This window comes from Drosophila subpulchrella, chromosome 2L (genome assembly GCF_014743375.2).
Source record: "Drosophila subpulchrella strain 33 F10 #4 breed RU33 chromosome 2L, RU_Dsub_v1.1 Primary Assembly, whole genome shotgun sequence".
Lineage (NCBI taxonomy): Eukaryota > Metazoa > Arthropoda > Insecta > Diptera > Drosophilidae > Drosophila > Drosophila subpulchrella.
Genome location: NC_050610.1, coordinates 22,420,879 through 22,436,041, shown reverse-complemented (window position 1 = coordinate 22,436,041; position 15,163 = coordinate 22,420,879). Strand labels below are relative to the sequence as shown.

The 15,163-nt window shown below is 45.7% G+C and overlaps 9 protein-coding genes across 9 annotated transcripts; 5 read left to right on the top strand and 4 right to left on the bottom strand.

Annotated features, from left to right (window-relative positions):
- Positions 1-636: 636 nt before the first annotated feature.
- Positions 637-2,146, top strand: LOC119545989 (26S proteasome non-ATPase regulatory subunit 14). The gene is made up of 3 exons (XM_037851978.1): positions 637-795; positions 866-1,639; positions 1,875-2,146. Exons 2-3 carry the CDS (start codon positions 875-877, stop codon positions 2,034-2,036), a joined length of 927 nt encoding a protein of 308 aa, XP_037707906.1. The 5' UTR covers positions 637-795; positions 866-874; the 3' UTR covers positions 2,037-2,146.
- Positions 2,147-2,277: 131 nt separating this feature from the next.
- Positions 2,278-4,419, top strand: LOC119545988. Its single transcript, XM_037851976.1, has one exon. It carries the CDS (start codon positions 2,396-2,398, stop codon positions 4,286-4,288), a length of 1,893 nt encoding a protein of 630 aa, XP_037707904.1. The 5' UTR covers positions 2,278-2,395; the 3' UTR covers positions 4,289-4,419.
- Positions 4,420-4,477: 58 nt separating this feature from the next.
- Positions 4,478-5,423, bottom strand: LOC119545990 (histone H3.3A). The gene is made up of 2 exons (XM_037851979.1): positions 5,033-5,423; positions 4,478-4,939 (listed from the first exon to the last, which is right to left on the bottom strand). The coding sequence occupies exons 1-2, from the start codon at positions 5,312-5,314 to the stop codon at positions 4,811-4,813; spliced, it is 411 nt and encodes a 136-aa protein (XP_037707907.1). The 5' UTR covers positions 5,315-5,423; the 3' UTR covers positions 4,478-4,810.
- Positions 5,424-5,920: 497 nt separating this feature from the next.
- Positions 5,921-6,446, top strand: LOC119548842 (gametocyte-specific factor 1). Its single transcript, XM_037856460.1, has one exon. It carries the CDS (start codon positions 6,016-6,018, stop codon positions 6,295-6,297), a length of 282 nt encoding a protein of 93 aa, XP_037712388.1. The 5' UTR covers positions 5,921-6,015; the 3' UTR covers positions 6,298-6,446.
- On the bottom strand, positions 6,390-8,150 carry LOC119548836 (UDP-galactose transporter senju). Its single transcript, XM_037856455.1, has 3 exons — positions 7,810-8,150; positions 7,625-7,742; positions 6,390-7,561 (listed from the first exon to the last, which is right to left on the bottom strand). Exons 1-3 carry the CDS (start codon positions 7,892-7,894, stop codon positions 6,601-6,603), a joined length of 1,164 nt encoding a protein of 387 aa, XP_037712383.1. The 5' UTR covers positions 7,895-8,150; the 3' UTR covers positions 6,390-6,600.
- An 11-nt stretch (positions 8,151-8,161) lies between these two features.
- LOC119548837 (eukaryotic translation initiation factor 3 subunit H) lies at positions 8,162-10,389 on the top strand. The gene is made up of 3 exons (XM_037856456.1): positions 8,162-8,317; positions 8,820-9,497; positions 10,007-10,389. The coding sequence occupies exons 1-3, from the start codon at positions 8,237-8,239 to the stop codon at positions 10,262-10,264; spliced, it is 1,017 nt and encodes a 338-aa protein (XP_037712384.1). The 5' UTR covers positions 8,162-8,236; the 3' UTR covers positions 10,265-10,389.
- An 89-nt stretch (positions 10,390-10,478) lies between these two features.
- Positions 10,479-13,859, top strand: LOC119548835 (poly [ADP-ribose] polymerase tankyrase-1). The gene is made up of 3 exons (XM_037856454.1): positions 10,479-10,911; positions 11,654-12,877; positions 12,947-13,859. The coding sequence occupies exons 1-3, from the start codon at positions 10,692-10,694 to the stop codon at positions 13,300-13,302; spliced, it is 1,800 nt and encodes a 599-aa protein (XP_037712382.1). The 5' UTR covers positions 10,479-10,691; the 3' UTR covers positions 13,303-13,859.
- LOC119548838 (ankyrin repeat domain-containing protein 39) lies at positions 13,303-14,645 on the bottom strand. The gene is made up of 3 exons (XM_037856457.1): positions 14,501-14,645; positions 14,227-14,433; positions 13,303-14,165 (listed from the first exon to the last, which is right to left on the bottom strand). Exons 1-3 carry the CDS (start codon positions 14,601-14,603, stop codon positions 13,930-13,932), a joined length of 546 nt encoding a protein of 181 aa, XP_037712385.1. The 5' UTR covers positions 14,604-14,645; the 3' UTR covers positions 13,303-13,929.
- A 47-nt stretch (positions 14,646-14,692) lies between these two features.
- Positions 14,693-15,154, bottom strand: LOC119548839. The gene has a single exon (XM_037856458.1). The coding sequence runs from the start codon at positions 15,124-15,126 to the stop codon at positions 14,725-14,727; it is 402 nt and encodes a 133-aa protein (XP_037712386.1). The 5' UTR covers positions 15,127-15,154; the 3' UTR covers positions 14,693-14,724.
- Between the last annotated feature and the right edge of the window lie 9 nt (positions 15,155-15,163).

The window sequence follows — 15,163 nt, the reverse complement described above, 5'->3', positions numbered from 1 at the left end:
ATGCACTTTTGTCAGCAATTCGGCGTCCTTTGAGAAAAATTTTTTTTTTGTGCCAACAGCATTTTAACACTTTAAATTTCCCGCCATCCATTATTATCGATATTTGAAAATACCGATAGAAAGGCCAGTGTTGACAGCGAGCCAATTGAAAACCCGCTAAATAAATCCAGCAATATGCTAAATATAAATTGAATTATAAGCCAATAATCTAAAATTAATTTTATAAAAAAAATTAACGGGAATAAAAAAAAGTTATTTATTTTAGATTGACGTCATACTTAAACTTTATAAACAATTTTCAAATCTTTGAAATAAAAATTAAAAGCGGGAATAAAATAAATTAACTTCTTTAAGATTGACAGCATACTTAAACTTAATGAACAATTTTTAAATCTTTGGCTGTATGTAGCTGATTTTACGTCACGTCGCAAAATTAGTTGTATGTGCTGCAGATTAAAAGTCATCAAGTCATGTAACAAAAAATGCAGTGTTTTTGATTGTTTTCAACCAAATATTTTAAAATAAAATATTTATCATATATTTAGAAAGGTTATAAAAAAACCGGCTAGATGTAGCGGGAAATCAGCCGAATCGTCATCGTCTCCCTCCGATAGCTTCTCGATAGACCGCCTGCGATACAACCCTGTTGCGAGTATTACTTGCAATTCTGCAAAATCAAACGAGACGGCTTTGTGTTTTTTGTTGCTGCTTTCGGCGAGGAACGAAAATTACACGTAAAACTGTAGGAAATAGGAGATATTTGCCCCGAACACAGAGTGTGAAGAAACGCCCGAGGTGAGCACTTGGATTGGTCAGCGCTTTTCGATTGTTTCTAACACAAATCCTGCAAACTTGTCCTGGGTAGCCGCATAAAATGGATCGTCTGCTACGTCTTGGAGGCGCCATGCCACAGGCTGCCCCGCCCACAGATGCGCCCGTCGTGGACACCGCCGAGCAGGTGTACATCTCTTCCTTGGCCCTGCTCAAGATGCTGAAGCACGGACGGGCCGGCGTGCCCATGGAGGTGATGGGTCTGATGCTGGGCGAGTTCGTGGACGACTACACGGTGCAGGTCATCGATGTTTTCGCCATGCCCCAAACGGGCACGGGTGTCTCCGTGGAGGCGGTGGATCCCGTCTTCCAGGCCAAGATGTTGGACATGCTGAAGCAGACGGGGCGACCCGAAATGGTTGTCGGCTGGTATCACTCGCATCCCGGTTTTGGCTGCTGGCTGTCCGGTGTGGATATCAATACGCAGCAATCCTTTGAGGCCCTGTCGGAGCGAGCAGTTGCCGTCGTCGTGGATCCCATTCAGTCTGTCAAGGGCAAGGTGGTCATCGATGCCTTCCGCCTGATCAACCCCAATATGCTGGTCCTGGGTCAGGAGCCGCGGCAGACCACCTCCAACCTGGGCCACCTGCAGAAGCCCTCCGTGCAGGCCCTGATCCACGGGCTGAATCGCCACTACTACTCGATCAGCATCAACTACCGCAAGAACGAGCTGGAGCAGAAGATGCTCCTCAATCTGCACAAAAAGTCTTGGAAGGACGGCCTCACGTTGTCGGACTACAATGAGCACTGTTCCATCAACGAGGACACTGTGGCCGAGATGCTCGACCTGGCCAAGAATTACAACAAGGTGGGTTTTAGCAACTGGGAGGATGATTCATTCAGATTTTATGAGCTGGGCAGTTTATTTCATAAAATGTGTCGAATTTGGTATGGATAGTTCAAATATTGTTAAGCAACATTGATAAACTGGCATATTCCGCATGTTATCGCAAGGATAACGATATTATTCTTTAATATTTCCAAAAGAAAAGATGTTATTTTGTATGATCATATTTAAATAAATTACCTTTCTTATCTTTCAGTCTCTAGAGGACGAGGAGAAAATGACGCCCGAACAGCTGGCGATCAAGAACGTGGGCAAACAGGACCCCAAGCGGCATTTGGAGGAGAAGGTGGACAAGGTCATGCAGAACAATATTGTGCAGTGCCTGGGCGCCATGCTGGACACCATAGTCTTTAAGTAAAGTTTTGCATTTGCTTTCCCCAAACAATTTCCCCCTCATCCCACAAACCGCTAAGCTAATCGTATTAAAAGATAAAAACGGCTTTTGTTTAGAGCAAAGTTTTACACAAAGGAATTGTGTTGTGTAATGGTATGTAGATCAACTTGGTTTTGAAGAAAACATTTCGCGCTTGAGTCGTGACTTTGCAAATTCCATGTCCAAGAATATTGGATATCCCAATCATAGAATGGTCACACTGCCAATAGCCAAAAAAGAAAACAAAATTATCCTCGACTTTCATATTATTTCGTCAGATTTTTACTGCGAATTTCATTTAATAACTACACCCTTCTGAGGGTCTTTTCAGTTGCTGAAATAAGATGGAAAGAACAAGAACATTAGTTTTTATAAGCTGTCTGGTGTTATTGGGCAATGAATCAGCCTCTATTAATCCCAATATCGAAATCTTAAACCGCATGCTTAGTGACATGGATGAAAGAGCCAACCCGTGCCAGAACTTCTACAACTCCTCCAGAAAGAATCTGGAATGGGGTGAATCACCGACGGTAAACGCCCAGTTTAAAGTCCTATTCGAAGGACTGAAGAACCAATCCTTTAAAGAGCACAGCTTGGAGGAGAAAGTGCGACGTTTCTACCAAATATGTCTGGGATCGTCAAAGGCCCCAGGTCCTATAAAGTACTTTAAGCTGGTGCCACCGGGTGAAAACCTACCTTGGCCTCATCTTACACCCAACGGAAGTGAATGGCCCAAGGAAAAGTTCAAATGGATGGAGACACTGGCACGACTTCGTCGGTATGGCTTAAATGACGTCATGTTTGGAATGAATGTAAGACTAGATCCAGACAGTGGCCATCCCATAGTGGTTATTGAAAGAAAGTACAATTTCCGATTCCGTTTCCTCGAATCTTTACTCGGCCTTGGCCTGTCCCACGAAATGGTTATGGAAATAGCGCCACTGGATCATGCCCTTCGAGAAATGTATATATTAGATAAGCAGTGGGAAGATGAGGGAAGAAACTCTCCAAAGCGACGGATTAGTCTAAGGGAACTGGAGTTTTATGGGGTGTTCCTAACCGAATATCTCGAGATCGTCTTTGGTCGCCAATTTTTGCCGGACTTTGAAGTGCACATGGAAAATCTGTACTACATGATGAGGCTCCAGGAATTAATGACCGCCGTCGATAACCAGGTGGTGGCCCATTACCTCTCGGCACGCTTCCTCTTTTATTCGATGTTTACTCTAGCAAAATCAAAACATGGTGGTGTCAACTCTTGTGTGAATGTCATGCGTTTCTGCCTGGAATTCGCCAGCAATCTTCTATACGAGGAGCAGGTTTTGGGACGCAGAAGGTTCCGTAGCTACATGAACCAGGCCGAAAAGGTGTTTGAAGCCATGCGCAATCAGCTCCTCATCAGGGTGGAAAGAAACTCCCTAAACCTGACAATCCCAGAGATAAATTCCCTGCAGAACCGGTTGAAGAGCTTGTCCCTGAGTATTGGGAACCTGCCCGGAAAGGGCGGACACCGGCGATTTGTAACTGATTTCTATAAGGATCTGGAGTTTGAAGTCGACGAGGATCTCGAGACTGCCCAACTCAAGGTATTGAAGTTTCGAACGAACATTGAGTTAAGCCTTCTGGACAACCCAGTTGCCAAAACCAGGCGATACGTCATCCATTCTTATCCCATCTCAAATAACTTTTTCGAAACTGCAATTGAGGAAAATGGCAACACTATCTATCTATCCTACGACATTCTAGAGGATTCTTCGTTTGATCCCGACGCCCATGACATATTCAAGATGATTCCCCTGAGCATCTTCATTGGAATGAGAATGTTAGGAAGTTTAAATATTGTAGAAAAATGCGAGCAGAATGACGTAAATTTACTTAACTTGTTCGATGATAACCAGATTATAACCGGCAGATACACTTGTGCGAACTTATGGGAGCCAAAATGGGAGCAGAACTTGCGCGAAGAGTATCTCCTGAACCTGAATTTGGCCTACGAAGCCTATTTCGCAGAGGGTTCTAAGTTCAGCCAGAGACAACCCAACTTTACTACAATGTCCCTAAGAGAGTTGTTCTTCTTGAGGTTTGGCCAGAGCACTTTGGGCAATAATTTGTATTCCCGAAGCGATTTCGTTAAGGGCGGTCCACCCATCAATTCCGTGACCATGCTTCCCGCTTTTGTTCAGACCTTTAACTGTCTGGATAATGGAAAGGTTTTCATCCAGAAAGATGGAATATAGTGATAAGAAAAAGTTGATACATACATTTTCTCTACCTCATTGTAAAGTGATACTATACATTACATATATGATACAATCAAGATATTTCGTTTTCTGCTTTAGGCGTCTATCAAATAAATACAGACATTTACAGAAACTGACTTGTTATTAATAAAAGCATATATTATATGAGTGTTTCAGTACAAACGATTTTTAATGGGTATACATCAATATATTTTCTTTGACAAATAGTTGGGTGAGTAACAAAATCTCAACTGAATTTCCCTTGATAACGAAACAAAGGTCTTTTCTTTATAGAGAACGCTTACAAAAAAAATGATTCGATTTTATTAGAACATTGTTTATTTATTACTTATCTGTAAGTATAGATAGACCTTATTACTAAGCGGCGGCTGCTGCTGCTGAGGGAATCGGCTTCCCCACCTCCACTTCCGCTTCGCGTCCCCCTCCACCGAGCGACAGCTGTGGGTTGGTATTTTTGCCGCCACTGCTTTTCCAATCCAAGATGGCGGACAGGGGCACTTAGGCCCGCTCGCCACGGATGCGTCTGGCCAGCTGGATGTCCTTGGGCATGATGGTGACGCGCTTGGCATGAATGGCGCACAGATTGGTGTCCTCGAAGAGACCGACCAGGTACGCCTCGCTGGCCTCCTGCGAATTGCGCATTAGAAATGAGATCGATTATTACATGACCATGTGAAATACAGGCGAAGAGGAGCACCCCTCCGCCGACCAGCACATTACCTGTAGGGCTCCAATGGCCGCCGACTGGAAGCGCAGATCGGTCTTGAAGTCCTGGGCAATCTCGCGCACCAAGCGCTGGAAGGGCAGCTTGCGGATGAGCAGCTCGGTGGACTTCTGGTAGCGACGGATCTCACGCAGGGCCACGGTTCCAGGGCGATAGCGATGTGGCTTCTTGACGCCTCCGGTGGAGGGAGCCGACTTCCTGGCCGCCTTGGTGGCCAGCTGCTTGCGGGGCGCCTTGCCACCGGTCGATTTACGGGCTGTTTGCTTGGTACGGGCCATTGTTCGCTTGGTTACACGTTCTCCAAATTAGTTGGGCTTGGTTTACGATGGGCAGTTGACAGTTGACCGAACTGTACGAAATTTTCACGTCGAATGATTGGCCAGAGGGAGGGACGGAGTTTACGCGGGGTCTCGCAGTGTGACCGTACTGTGGAAATGCTAAGGGGTATTCCCTTGGGTTAACTATTTGCCAGCTGTTCTCGAATCATCCTATAAATAGAGAGTTCAAGAACAACCTAGAAACTATCGAATAAATCATAACTTTCGAACGGTTTTAAATAGATCGAATAGGCAAGAGATCCTCATCAAGAAATTTTTAAGGAATAGCAAGTATAACAAATATTAAAGTTGGTATTGATTGATTAAATTTTAAATTATCTTGGGACGTTATAATACGTTTATTCAGCAAAAAAAGGGAAATCGACCCCAAGTATATTTAGAAGATCTGTGATCAACATACATTTTTTATTGGTAAACTGTATGATAGACAACCTAATTTTATTTTTCAGTAATATTTAGAAATTCAATCGATAATTCCTAACTTACATCATTCAAGGTATCACTGTTACCGATTTTACAATCGATAAGGCAAAATTCGCCCACCTCTAGAAGAAAGTTTAAAAAGTAGCGGGACTTCCACATGCTGACAAACCAAATCTTGACAAAGCTTTAGTTCTGACAAAAAACACCTTGATTCTACAATGTCCAATTACGATTTTGGAATCTGCCCGTACAACCCAAACCACCGTATCATGCTGTTCCGGATGCCCAAGCACATCGTCAAGTGCGAGAAGAACTACCGCGGGCCGCCGCTAAAGATCTGCAAGTACAACGCCACCCACCGCGTTCTCGACATGGAGGAGCACCTAAAGGAGTGTTCCTACTATCTACGCAGCATCGACAACCAGAACGTCCAGATAGCCCTCACCACTCGAATTCCGCCCGTCCTAGAAGATGGACATGATGTCAGCACACCGCTCTAAGTTAAGAATATACAGACACTCCCAACTTGTATACCATGTATATGACCCAACGAGAAGCTTCTTGAAGAAGCCCCATATTGTGTAAACCAGAATTTCGTTTGATTGCAATCATGTTATGATTTAAATACATTTACGCTGAGAATCTTAAATTAGAAAAGCAAAAGTTTTGGTATTTACAAGCCTGTTGCTATCGCATTGCACAAAGCCTGGGGTCAAATACTTTCGTCTGGCGTTTAAAACATTTGCAGGCACTTTTCCACAACTATGTACAGACTAAGATTAGGTCTACGACTAGCTACAGCATTACACCATATCGAGGTCCGACTCGGCCGCCTCTTCGTCGAGTAGTTTTCGCTTGTCCGTGGACTTGGCGGTGGCATCACTTAAATTGGACAGCGGACGCACCTTGCCCAGATTAACGACCGGACTCTGGGTGTAGAGATAAATGGCGTAGGAGACCACTGCGATGGCCAGCGCGGTGTTCATGTAGATGGGTATGGAGAAGAGGAAGTAGCACAGGACTGCCGTGAAGAGCAGCTCCAAGGCGCTGGCGAAGGTCTTCAGTATGGAGTTCATGTACTTGAGGAAGAAACTGGTGACAATGCCAATGGCGGCATTGTTAACAATGATGATCAGCACGCTGAAACGCATGATGCTGCCGAGATTCTGTGGACTGAAGGCATCCAGCAGCTCGCCGCGCAGCAGGAGGATGGCAGCGTTGCAGACAATAGAGTCCAGGTACATGAAGACATTCTGCACAAAGATATTAACATCGGCGCCCTTGTCCTTCAGCAGATACTCGTTGTAAACGCCCGCCAGACAAGAACAAATTGTCTGGGCCAGTATAAAGACGGCACTCAGGCTGAAATCGAAGCCAGACATGTTCTTTCCATGAACCTCCGCCTTTTCAATGGCGGTTCGATTGAGTGAGTGCTGTTGCTGGATGGCTGCCGACTCGCTGTCATCATTGGCGTCGCTGTAGAAACTGCCGAAATCGATCTGCTTCATCATACAGCCTAGGGTGAGCAGAATAAGGGAGATCCATTGCCTTTGCGACAGGTACTTCTTGAAGATAATTTGGAACAGAATGCCGGTGACAACGACACGTAGCTGCAGCAGCAGATAGTAGGTGGTGGGGTCGAATGTGGCCAAGTTGACGAAGGCCAGGTTGTTGTACAGGCAATAGAGAAAGGCGGGCACCATGTACAAGGCCAGGACATTGCGATCCTTGTGGACATCTCGTACTAATGAGCGAAGATTGTGGCTGCAAGGGATAGGCACAGGATTAGTGGACAAGCAAGGGAAATACTTCAATAAATATACTAACTCCCGGCAGTACAGGCAGGTGGAAACAATCAGCTTAAAGACCTCGGTGAGCAGCACTACCGTGACGGTATTATAACCATAGGAGTTATTCGATTCCTGGGAAGCTGTGACAAAGATGCCTGCAAAAGACCAAAATTAGGGTGCGGTTTTGGCTTAATGGGAAGCTCCAAGAAGGGCAATACATACCCTGCCCTATAAATAGGGACATGTACAGCAGAAAGATCACGAATGTGAGTTTGGTGGGGAACAATTCACGCCAATTAGTCGACATTTCAGCGATCTTCGATTTGCCAGCGCTGCGTTGCGAATGAGAAACACAGAAGCAAGTCTAACTTCGCCCACTTCAAATCGGAGCTGAAGCCCCTTGGCAACGCCTATCAGTTCCGCTTGTTCGTGACAAGAGACCCACTTTTCGGTTTACCAGGAAATGGAATTTCTTTCAGTCGTTTTTATCAGATAAACAAAAGTATATTGTGGGCCCTTTTTGTATCGCTCGCCCGAACAGCTGACACAGAGCAGTGTTGCCAGGCATAGTGTTGTAAAACGCCGCACTTCTACTGCAGCCGAGTTCACGTCGCCAGGGCAGCAGTCTTTTCGCTAACAATTCGTCAACATGGCAAATCGCGCAAATCGTCATGCTGCCCGCACCGAGGAGTCGGATAACACCATAAACTATGTCCAGTGCGACGGACTGGTGAGTACTGCTCCTGGCCGAAGGATCTGGCCGGGATGGGCCCGTGGAAACCGGTGCGGAAGCGGCAAAAGTTGATGCCACGCGCTGGCTCAAAAATTTGCTTGCCTTGCGTGTGTGTGTGTGCGGGGACATGGGTGTGGACTAAAGGGGGTCGGTTTTCCGGGTTTGCAAAATAAAGGGGAATATTAAAAAAATATAATTTAAATTAAAAAAGATACTAGTGAACTATTAATTTGTAAGTTCTTAAAGTAAAATTATATTTTATGGTTTTAAAAAATTATTGCTTATTTTGTAGGGTTTAATTCAGAATTTAATTAAATATTATTATTTATTATACTAATTAATATTTAAAAATCTGTTGTTTTTAATTTGTTTAACTACCAGAAACTTTTCCCTCAAAAATTAAATTCCTCCAAGTCCCTGTACGAATGCATGACAAAGGCGGAAAGGCGGCCCTCGCAAAATGATTTTGCCCATAAACTAATAAAATTCCCTCTTGCAGGCCGTCATGAAAATGGTGAAGCACTGCCACGAGGAGTCGAGCAACATGGACCTCGCCCAGGGCGCCCTGCTCGGTCTGGTGGTGGACAAGTGCCTGGAGATCACCAACTGCTTTCCGTTCCCCAAGAGCGGCGATGAGACCATGGACGAGGAGATGTATCAGCTGACCGTGATGCGTCGTCTGCGTCGCGTCAACGTGGACCATCTCCATGTGGGCTGGTACCAGAGCTCCGATGTGGGCAACAGCCTGTCCTTGGCCCTACTGGAATCGCAGTACCATTACCAGACCAGCATTGAGGAATCCGTCGTAGTGGTCTACGATACTCAGAAGTCCTCTCGCGGATTCCTCTGCCTGAAGGCCTACCGCCTGACGCCCCAGGCCATCCAGATGTACAAGGATGGCGACTTTACGCCCGAGGCATTCCGCACCCTGAAGGTGGGCTACGAGAGTCTCTTCGCCGAGATCCCCATCGTGATCAAGAACTCGCCCCTGACCAACATCATGATGAGCGAGCTGAACGAGCTGCTGCCCGAGGACAAGGGACACAACTTCCTGGATCTGGGCACCGCCTCCGTGCTGGAGAACCAAATGCGCAGCCTGATCGAGCGTGTTGACGAACTGTACCAGGAGGCAGTGCGCTATAACAAGTACCAGCAGGTGGTGTTCAAACAGGATACGGTAAGAAAACTCGTTTCCAAATTAGTATTTAAAATCAAATGTTTGATTGCAAGGGTTTTATGAAGGATGGATTTTTTGATAATAATTTTAGAACAAATTGGTCTAAAAAGATTAAAAATTGTTGTAGATTTAATAGTATTAATTTTTTAAAGTCTCAGTTTGCCCCTAAAACACATCACGTAAGGATTACTTTTGTACTGATTTTATGAGGGCCTAATTAGAGTTTATTTACAGGGTTTCGGGGTCAAGGGACCATCAAAGCGAGGAGTCGTATGTGGTGTCTTAGTTAAAAATACATTGCGTTGCATTGGGTCTAATATAAACAAAAATACACATTCAACAATATTTTGTTAATAAAAATAGATTCTGTTGGTATCATAGCCTACTCATCAATGCACTTTATTAAGATATTGTTTATTTGACCTCATATTCTATCCAATTTCTTGAAGTTCATAGGCAATCAATACTCAAAATATTAATATCTCTTATTGCTTTCTGTTATTTTCTAGGAGAAGCACCGAGCTCTGGCCAAGTTGGCCGCTGAGAACGCCGTTCGCACCTCGAAGGGCGAGCCCACAGTGGCCGAGGAGGAGGTGATCAAGCAGTTCCGCCCCATGCCCGTGCCCGCCCGTCTGACGGCCACCATCACCTCCGGCCAGATCAACACCCACGCCCAGCACATCGCCCAATTCTGCTCCCAGTCGCTGGCCAAGCTCTTCATCACCGAATCGTTGCAGAACGCCAAGGAAGCCAAGGAAATCAAGTAGACTAGCTTATGTTAAACGTTTTTTAATCTGAGGCAACAACATTCAAACTTCACAAACCTAGCATCTGCGCACACTGATGGCGAGAATAAACCAAAACATTGAGTGTGTTTGGAAGCGAAATACCAGCTGACTGTTCTCTTTATTGTACTCTCCGTGGGCTGAAATCGGTTTCTATATAAAGCGCCCCCAAAAAGAAAAACCACCACCCATTGTAGCGGCAGCCTTGCATTTGCGCACATCGATTGTTTGGTTTTAGTTTTCCGTCACATTTTCCGGGGGAGTGTTGCAGCCGCTGACGACATCAACGCACTTTTCACACACGTCGGGCAGCTGCTTTTACCTTGGTTTGTTCTTTTTTTTGCTTCGCGATTTGCTAACCCGCTTTGAATTAGCCTTAAAACGAGCACATTACTAACCCAATGGCAACATGTTGTCCTACGACCTCAACGAACGCCTGCTGACAGCGGTTCAGAGTGGGGACTTTGAGCAGGCGCTGGGGTGCATCATGCAAGGTGCCCAGGCCTCGTATGTATCGCCCACTTGCGGCCGCACAGCCGTGGGCACGGCAGCCATCCTGGGCGATGCCGAGCTGCTGGAGCTCCTGGTGCAGTCCTGCGAGGAGCCCGAGCTGGATGTCTTTCACCAGTGTGAGTTTCCTGCTGGCCCATTAATGAAACACTTCCGGAAAAATAAATTAAATAAATTCTACTTCCGTAGAATGGGATTCCCAAAATTAAGTGCAATTGTGACCATTAAGAAAAGTGTACATACATTCTTACAGTTAAAAAAATATGTTTTTATGTTGCCAAGAAAGATTTTCACCAGGTCAACAACAGCTGGCCGGCAGAAAATCGATGAGCAGAGGAAAAGGGCTCGACTCCAGTAATTAGTTTAGAAAAATTTAAATGAATTCAACATTTTTGGTATCAAATGTAGTGTACATAACGAAGAAACCATTGGTTTTTTTTACGCTATGATCAAATATTATTTTAGAGTTAAAATATTTTAAAACATTTAAGGAAATTATATTTATCATATTTTATCATATAATTTTCATATTTTTATACTATACAAATTCTTTTTCGTGTAGTCATTGACCTAGATTGACCCGAACTCGCCTCTTTTTGGCTGTCCAACTTAATGCAAGCACAGAGAAAAAGCAAATTGAGTCGGCGGAGAGCGGAAAACCGGTTATGGTGTCTGTTCTCTAGCTGATAACACGGGGAACTTGACGATGAGAGTTCAGTTCCAATTGCAGTAGGCCGTATGAGTTCTATGTGGCATGGACAGAGATCGAAAACTGTCCAGATAAAGTAACCAATTCAAAAGAATCAGAGAAATACAAAGTATTTATGTTCAAAATTGTTTAAAATTTCTTAAAAATTCCAGCTCACACGGATAGCCTGGAGATCGAGAGGACCCCCGAAGGTATGGAGAAACTGGAGTGGGTGGATGAGTTCGAAAGCTGTTCGGAGAATGGAGGCGGAAGTGGAGGAGAAGAGAGCCAGTTATATCAGTATTACGCAAAAACCTTCGAGAATACCGGAGAGTTCATATCCCAGTGCTGTGTCTCCTGCCGGGAGCAGGATCCTCACCTCTACGATGCGGATTTGGCCACTCCCTTGCACTATGCCGCCTCTTGGGGGCACGAGGAATGTGTACGAATCCTGCTGGAACACAGTGCTCCCATCAACGTGGTCAACAGCGAGGGCTATGCTCCACTTCATGTGGGAGCCGGTTTCCCAGGGGTCACCAAGCTACTGATCAAGCACGGAGCTTTGGTGAATGCCAAAACCTTGAGTGATGGCAAGACCGCTCTTCATGTGGCCATCGAGAGCAAGTCGCCGGAGTCCGCCCGCTTGCTGCTCCAAACCAATATCAATATCAATGACACGGACGATGAGGGTGAGACCCCATTGATGACGGCCATTGCCTGCAGTTTGGTGGATCTGGCTGAGGAGCTGGTGGAACGAGGAGCCCGTATCAACATTCAGGATAAGGAGAATCACACGGCTTTGCAGTATGCGGTGAGGGGTCGTCATGTCCAGATGGTCAAGCTGCTTCTGGAGCGCGGAGCCCGCCGACTGGCTTCCCAGCATCTCCTGCATGTCGCCGTGGAGTACAACGATCGGGAGATAGTGAAACTATTGCTGCAGTACGGAGAGAGTTTGTCGGTGCGGGACAGCGATAACTTTACTCCCATCATGCTGGCCATCCATCTGCAGCGCCCTGAAATGCTCGAGTACCTTCTAAGCGTAGCCGATAAGCAGCGAAAGCAGGGTCTCTACTCGGATGTCCAGGATGAGGGTTTGGTTTTATTTGCCGTGCAGCAGATCGATTCAGTCAAAGAGTTCAGCCTAATCCTGCGTGTATTGCTCGCCAAACTACCCAGCGCCCGTAAGGACTTGTATGGCTGCGGTGCTCCCACAATCGTTTGCGGTTTGATCTTCTGCCAAACTCCATTGTCGAGGGCCATAAATCTCCATCGCCTGGAACTAGCCGAGTGCCTCATCCACGAGGGCTGCAATCTGGCGCAGATTTGCCGGGAACATGTGGTCAATGAGCTGAGATCCAACTGCTCGCCTACTAGTCTGATCTTTGCGAGATTACTGTGTAAGTTAAGGATAAACTAGAATTGTTTACCCAAGTCTTATAAATTGTAATGCAATTTTCGATCTTCAGGCAACTCTGGTTTCCAGTTCCCGCACAAGCATCGAGCTCTGCCCAAGGATTGGCCACCAGTCCGTTTGGAATTCGAGCGGGAAATGACTTTGTTTGGCAGCCAACCACGTTCTCTGCAATCCCTCGCTCGCCTGCATATTCGCAGAAGTCTCCTGAAATCCCTCCGAACGAGTCCAGAGTTACAGCAAAAGTATCTTCCTACCCGGGAGCGGTCATCGCTGGGTAGGATCGTAGATGAGTTCGACATACCCGCCACACTGAAGCTCTACCTCAGCGACTTTGCCGAGCTTCCCCTCGTAAGGAAAAGGGAACCGGCCCAATTACCTGTTATAAGATGCACAGAGTCTTGGGATTGATTGCGCTTTAGGAATTTATTCAGATTATATAAGTTTTATATTTATGGTTATATGGTATGTAGCATATAGTTTTTGTATATTGGCGTCGAGTGTGTAGGAAGGTTGTGTAAAATATGTGTTAGGACTTTATATTTTCCTTTTCTCTGCAACTCCAGATTGATCAACACCTTCGTTACACGACTCTGTGATATTAATTTTTTGTTAGTATGTATTACAAATTTCAATGGAATTTCCACACAATTACGAACTTTCAAAAGCCTCTTCTGTGTGTACATCCTTAGGGGCACAAAGTTTTCATCCCTTGCCTAATTTACTTGCACATTTCATGTTTACTAGGCATGTTTTCTAGTCTATTTAGATGATTTATCTGATGTATCCACTAGGTTATTTGACTAAGCCAACGTTAAGATTACTTTTCCATATACAATCGATCTCTCACACAATGCAAACTGAAAAGTATGCAGTTTTTAAAGTAGGATTTTACAACGATATCGGGTGCAATTTTATAGAAAACGTGTTAACAGACTTAATAAACAAAATAAAGTTTTAAAAGAAAACATTTTAGTGCTTAAACTATGAAGAATACATTTATGCCGAACGGTAGGGGTATGACGAACCAAAGCCCTTCTAGGGCTTCAGCAGTAGCTTAAAGTCATCATTGGCGTTCTCCGTGATGTACTCAAATGCAATTTTATCCTTCTTATCCTTGACCAGTTTGAGTGTCGGTTCCTTCTGCAGCAGAAAGCGACACACCTCGAGGTGCCCCCGCATTGCTGCCCGATGCAAGGCAGTCTGTCCGCATTCATCCTGCAGCAGAAGATTCGCCTTGTGCTCGGCCAGTAGCTTTACAATGTCCAAGTGACCTGGGAATTTGAATAACCATTAGTATTAAATTAAGAGGACTTTTAAACGTCGTTGACTAACCCATCATAGCTGAGCGATGCAGGGAGCTGGCTCCTGCCTTGGTCACAGCATTCACATCCGCCTTGCCTTCTTCGAGAAGCAGCTTGCAGATGGGCTCGTTGCCATTGCGGGCCGCATAGTGCAGAGCCGTATAGTCGCAGTCATCCCGAGCCATGGACTGGCCCTTCTTGATGAACTCCCTGACGCGTTCCACTTCGTTATAGATAGCTATCAAGGAGGGGAAGGTATAAGTTGAATCAAATGACTATAAAACACTCTTAAAGCAACTCCTCACCAGCATTCCAGATGCCCCGATCGAAGTCCATGTCGCTGAGCGTCTGCTGGGCCGGCTGCGTCTGCTTGTGGCACTTGCAGTTGTCCGCGCTATGGGGATCCATTTTAGCCTTCTGATAATTTCGAGAGTTTCGTTACAGTTCCGAATTCCTTGCCTTTCCTTGTGCTTTCGTTTCCAGTTGTCTGATGCTTGACGATGTGACAGTGTGATCGCGGTCAATCAAATTAGACCTCACGCTGCATGGTCCAACAGATCTCGGCCTCGCCGCAACTGCAGACAACCTTGTAACTTAGCTGGGCCAGAGTGTTTAGCATAACCATGGGCGGCACTGCCACCATAATACCATTGACGCAGGCCTTAACTCCGCTCTCGAAGCGCTTGGACAGGGCTTGAACTTCCGCCTGATTCAGGCCAAAGATGGTGCAAGTGTAATCGTGGAGAGATCCCTTAACGGTGATGTATGCGAAATTGCCCTCCGACTGCAGAATGGGTACCGGAATGGTCACCACATTGGCCGGAACGGCGGGTGCGTTCAAGGATACAGCCGACGCCGCGGTCACAACCGCCGCTGGTAGCTCGCCGATGAGATTCTGAGTTTCCTTCAGCCCGGCCACGCCCTCACTCATAGTTCGTTCGTCTTCTGGGACTCGGTCGGTCGCCGCC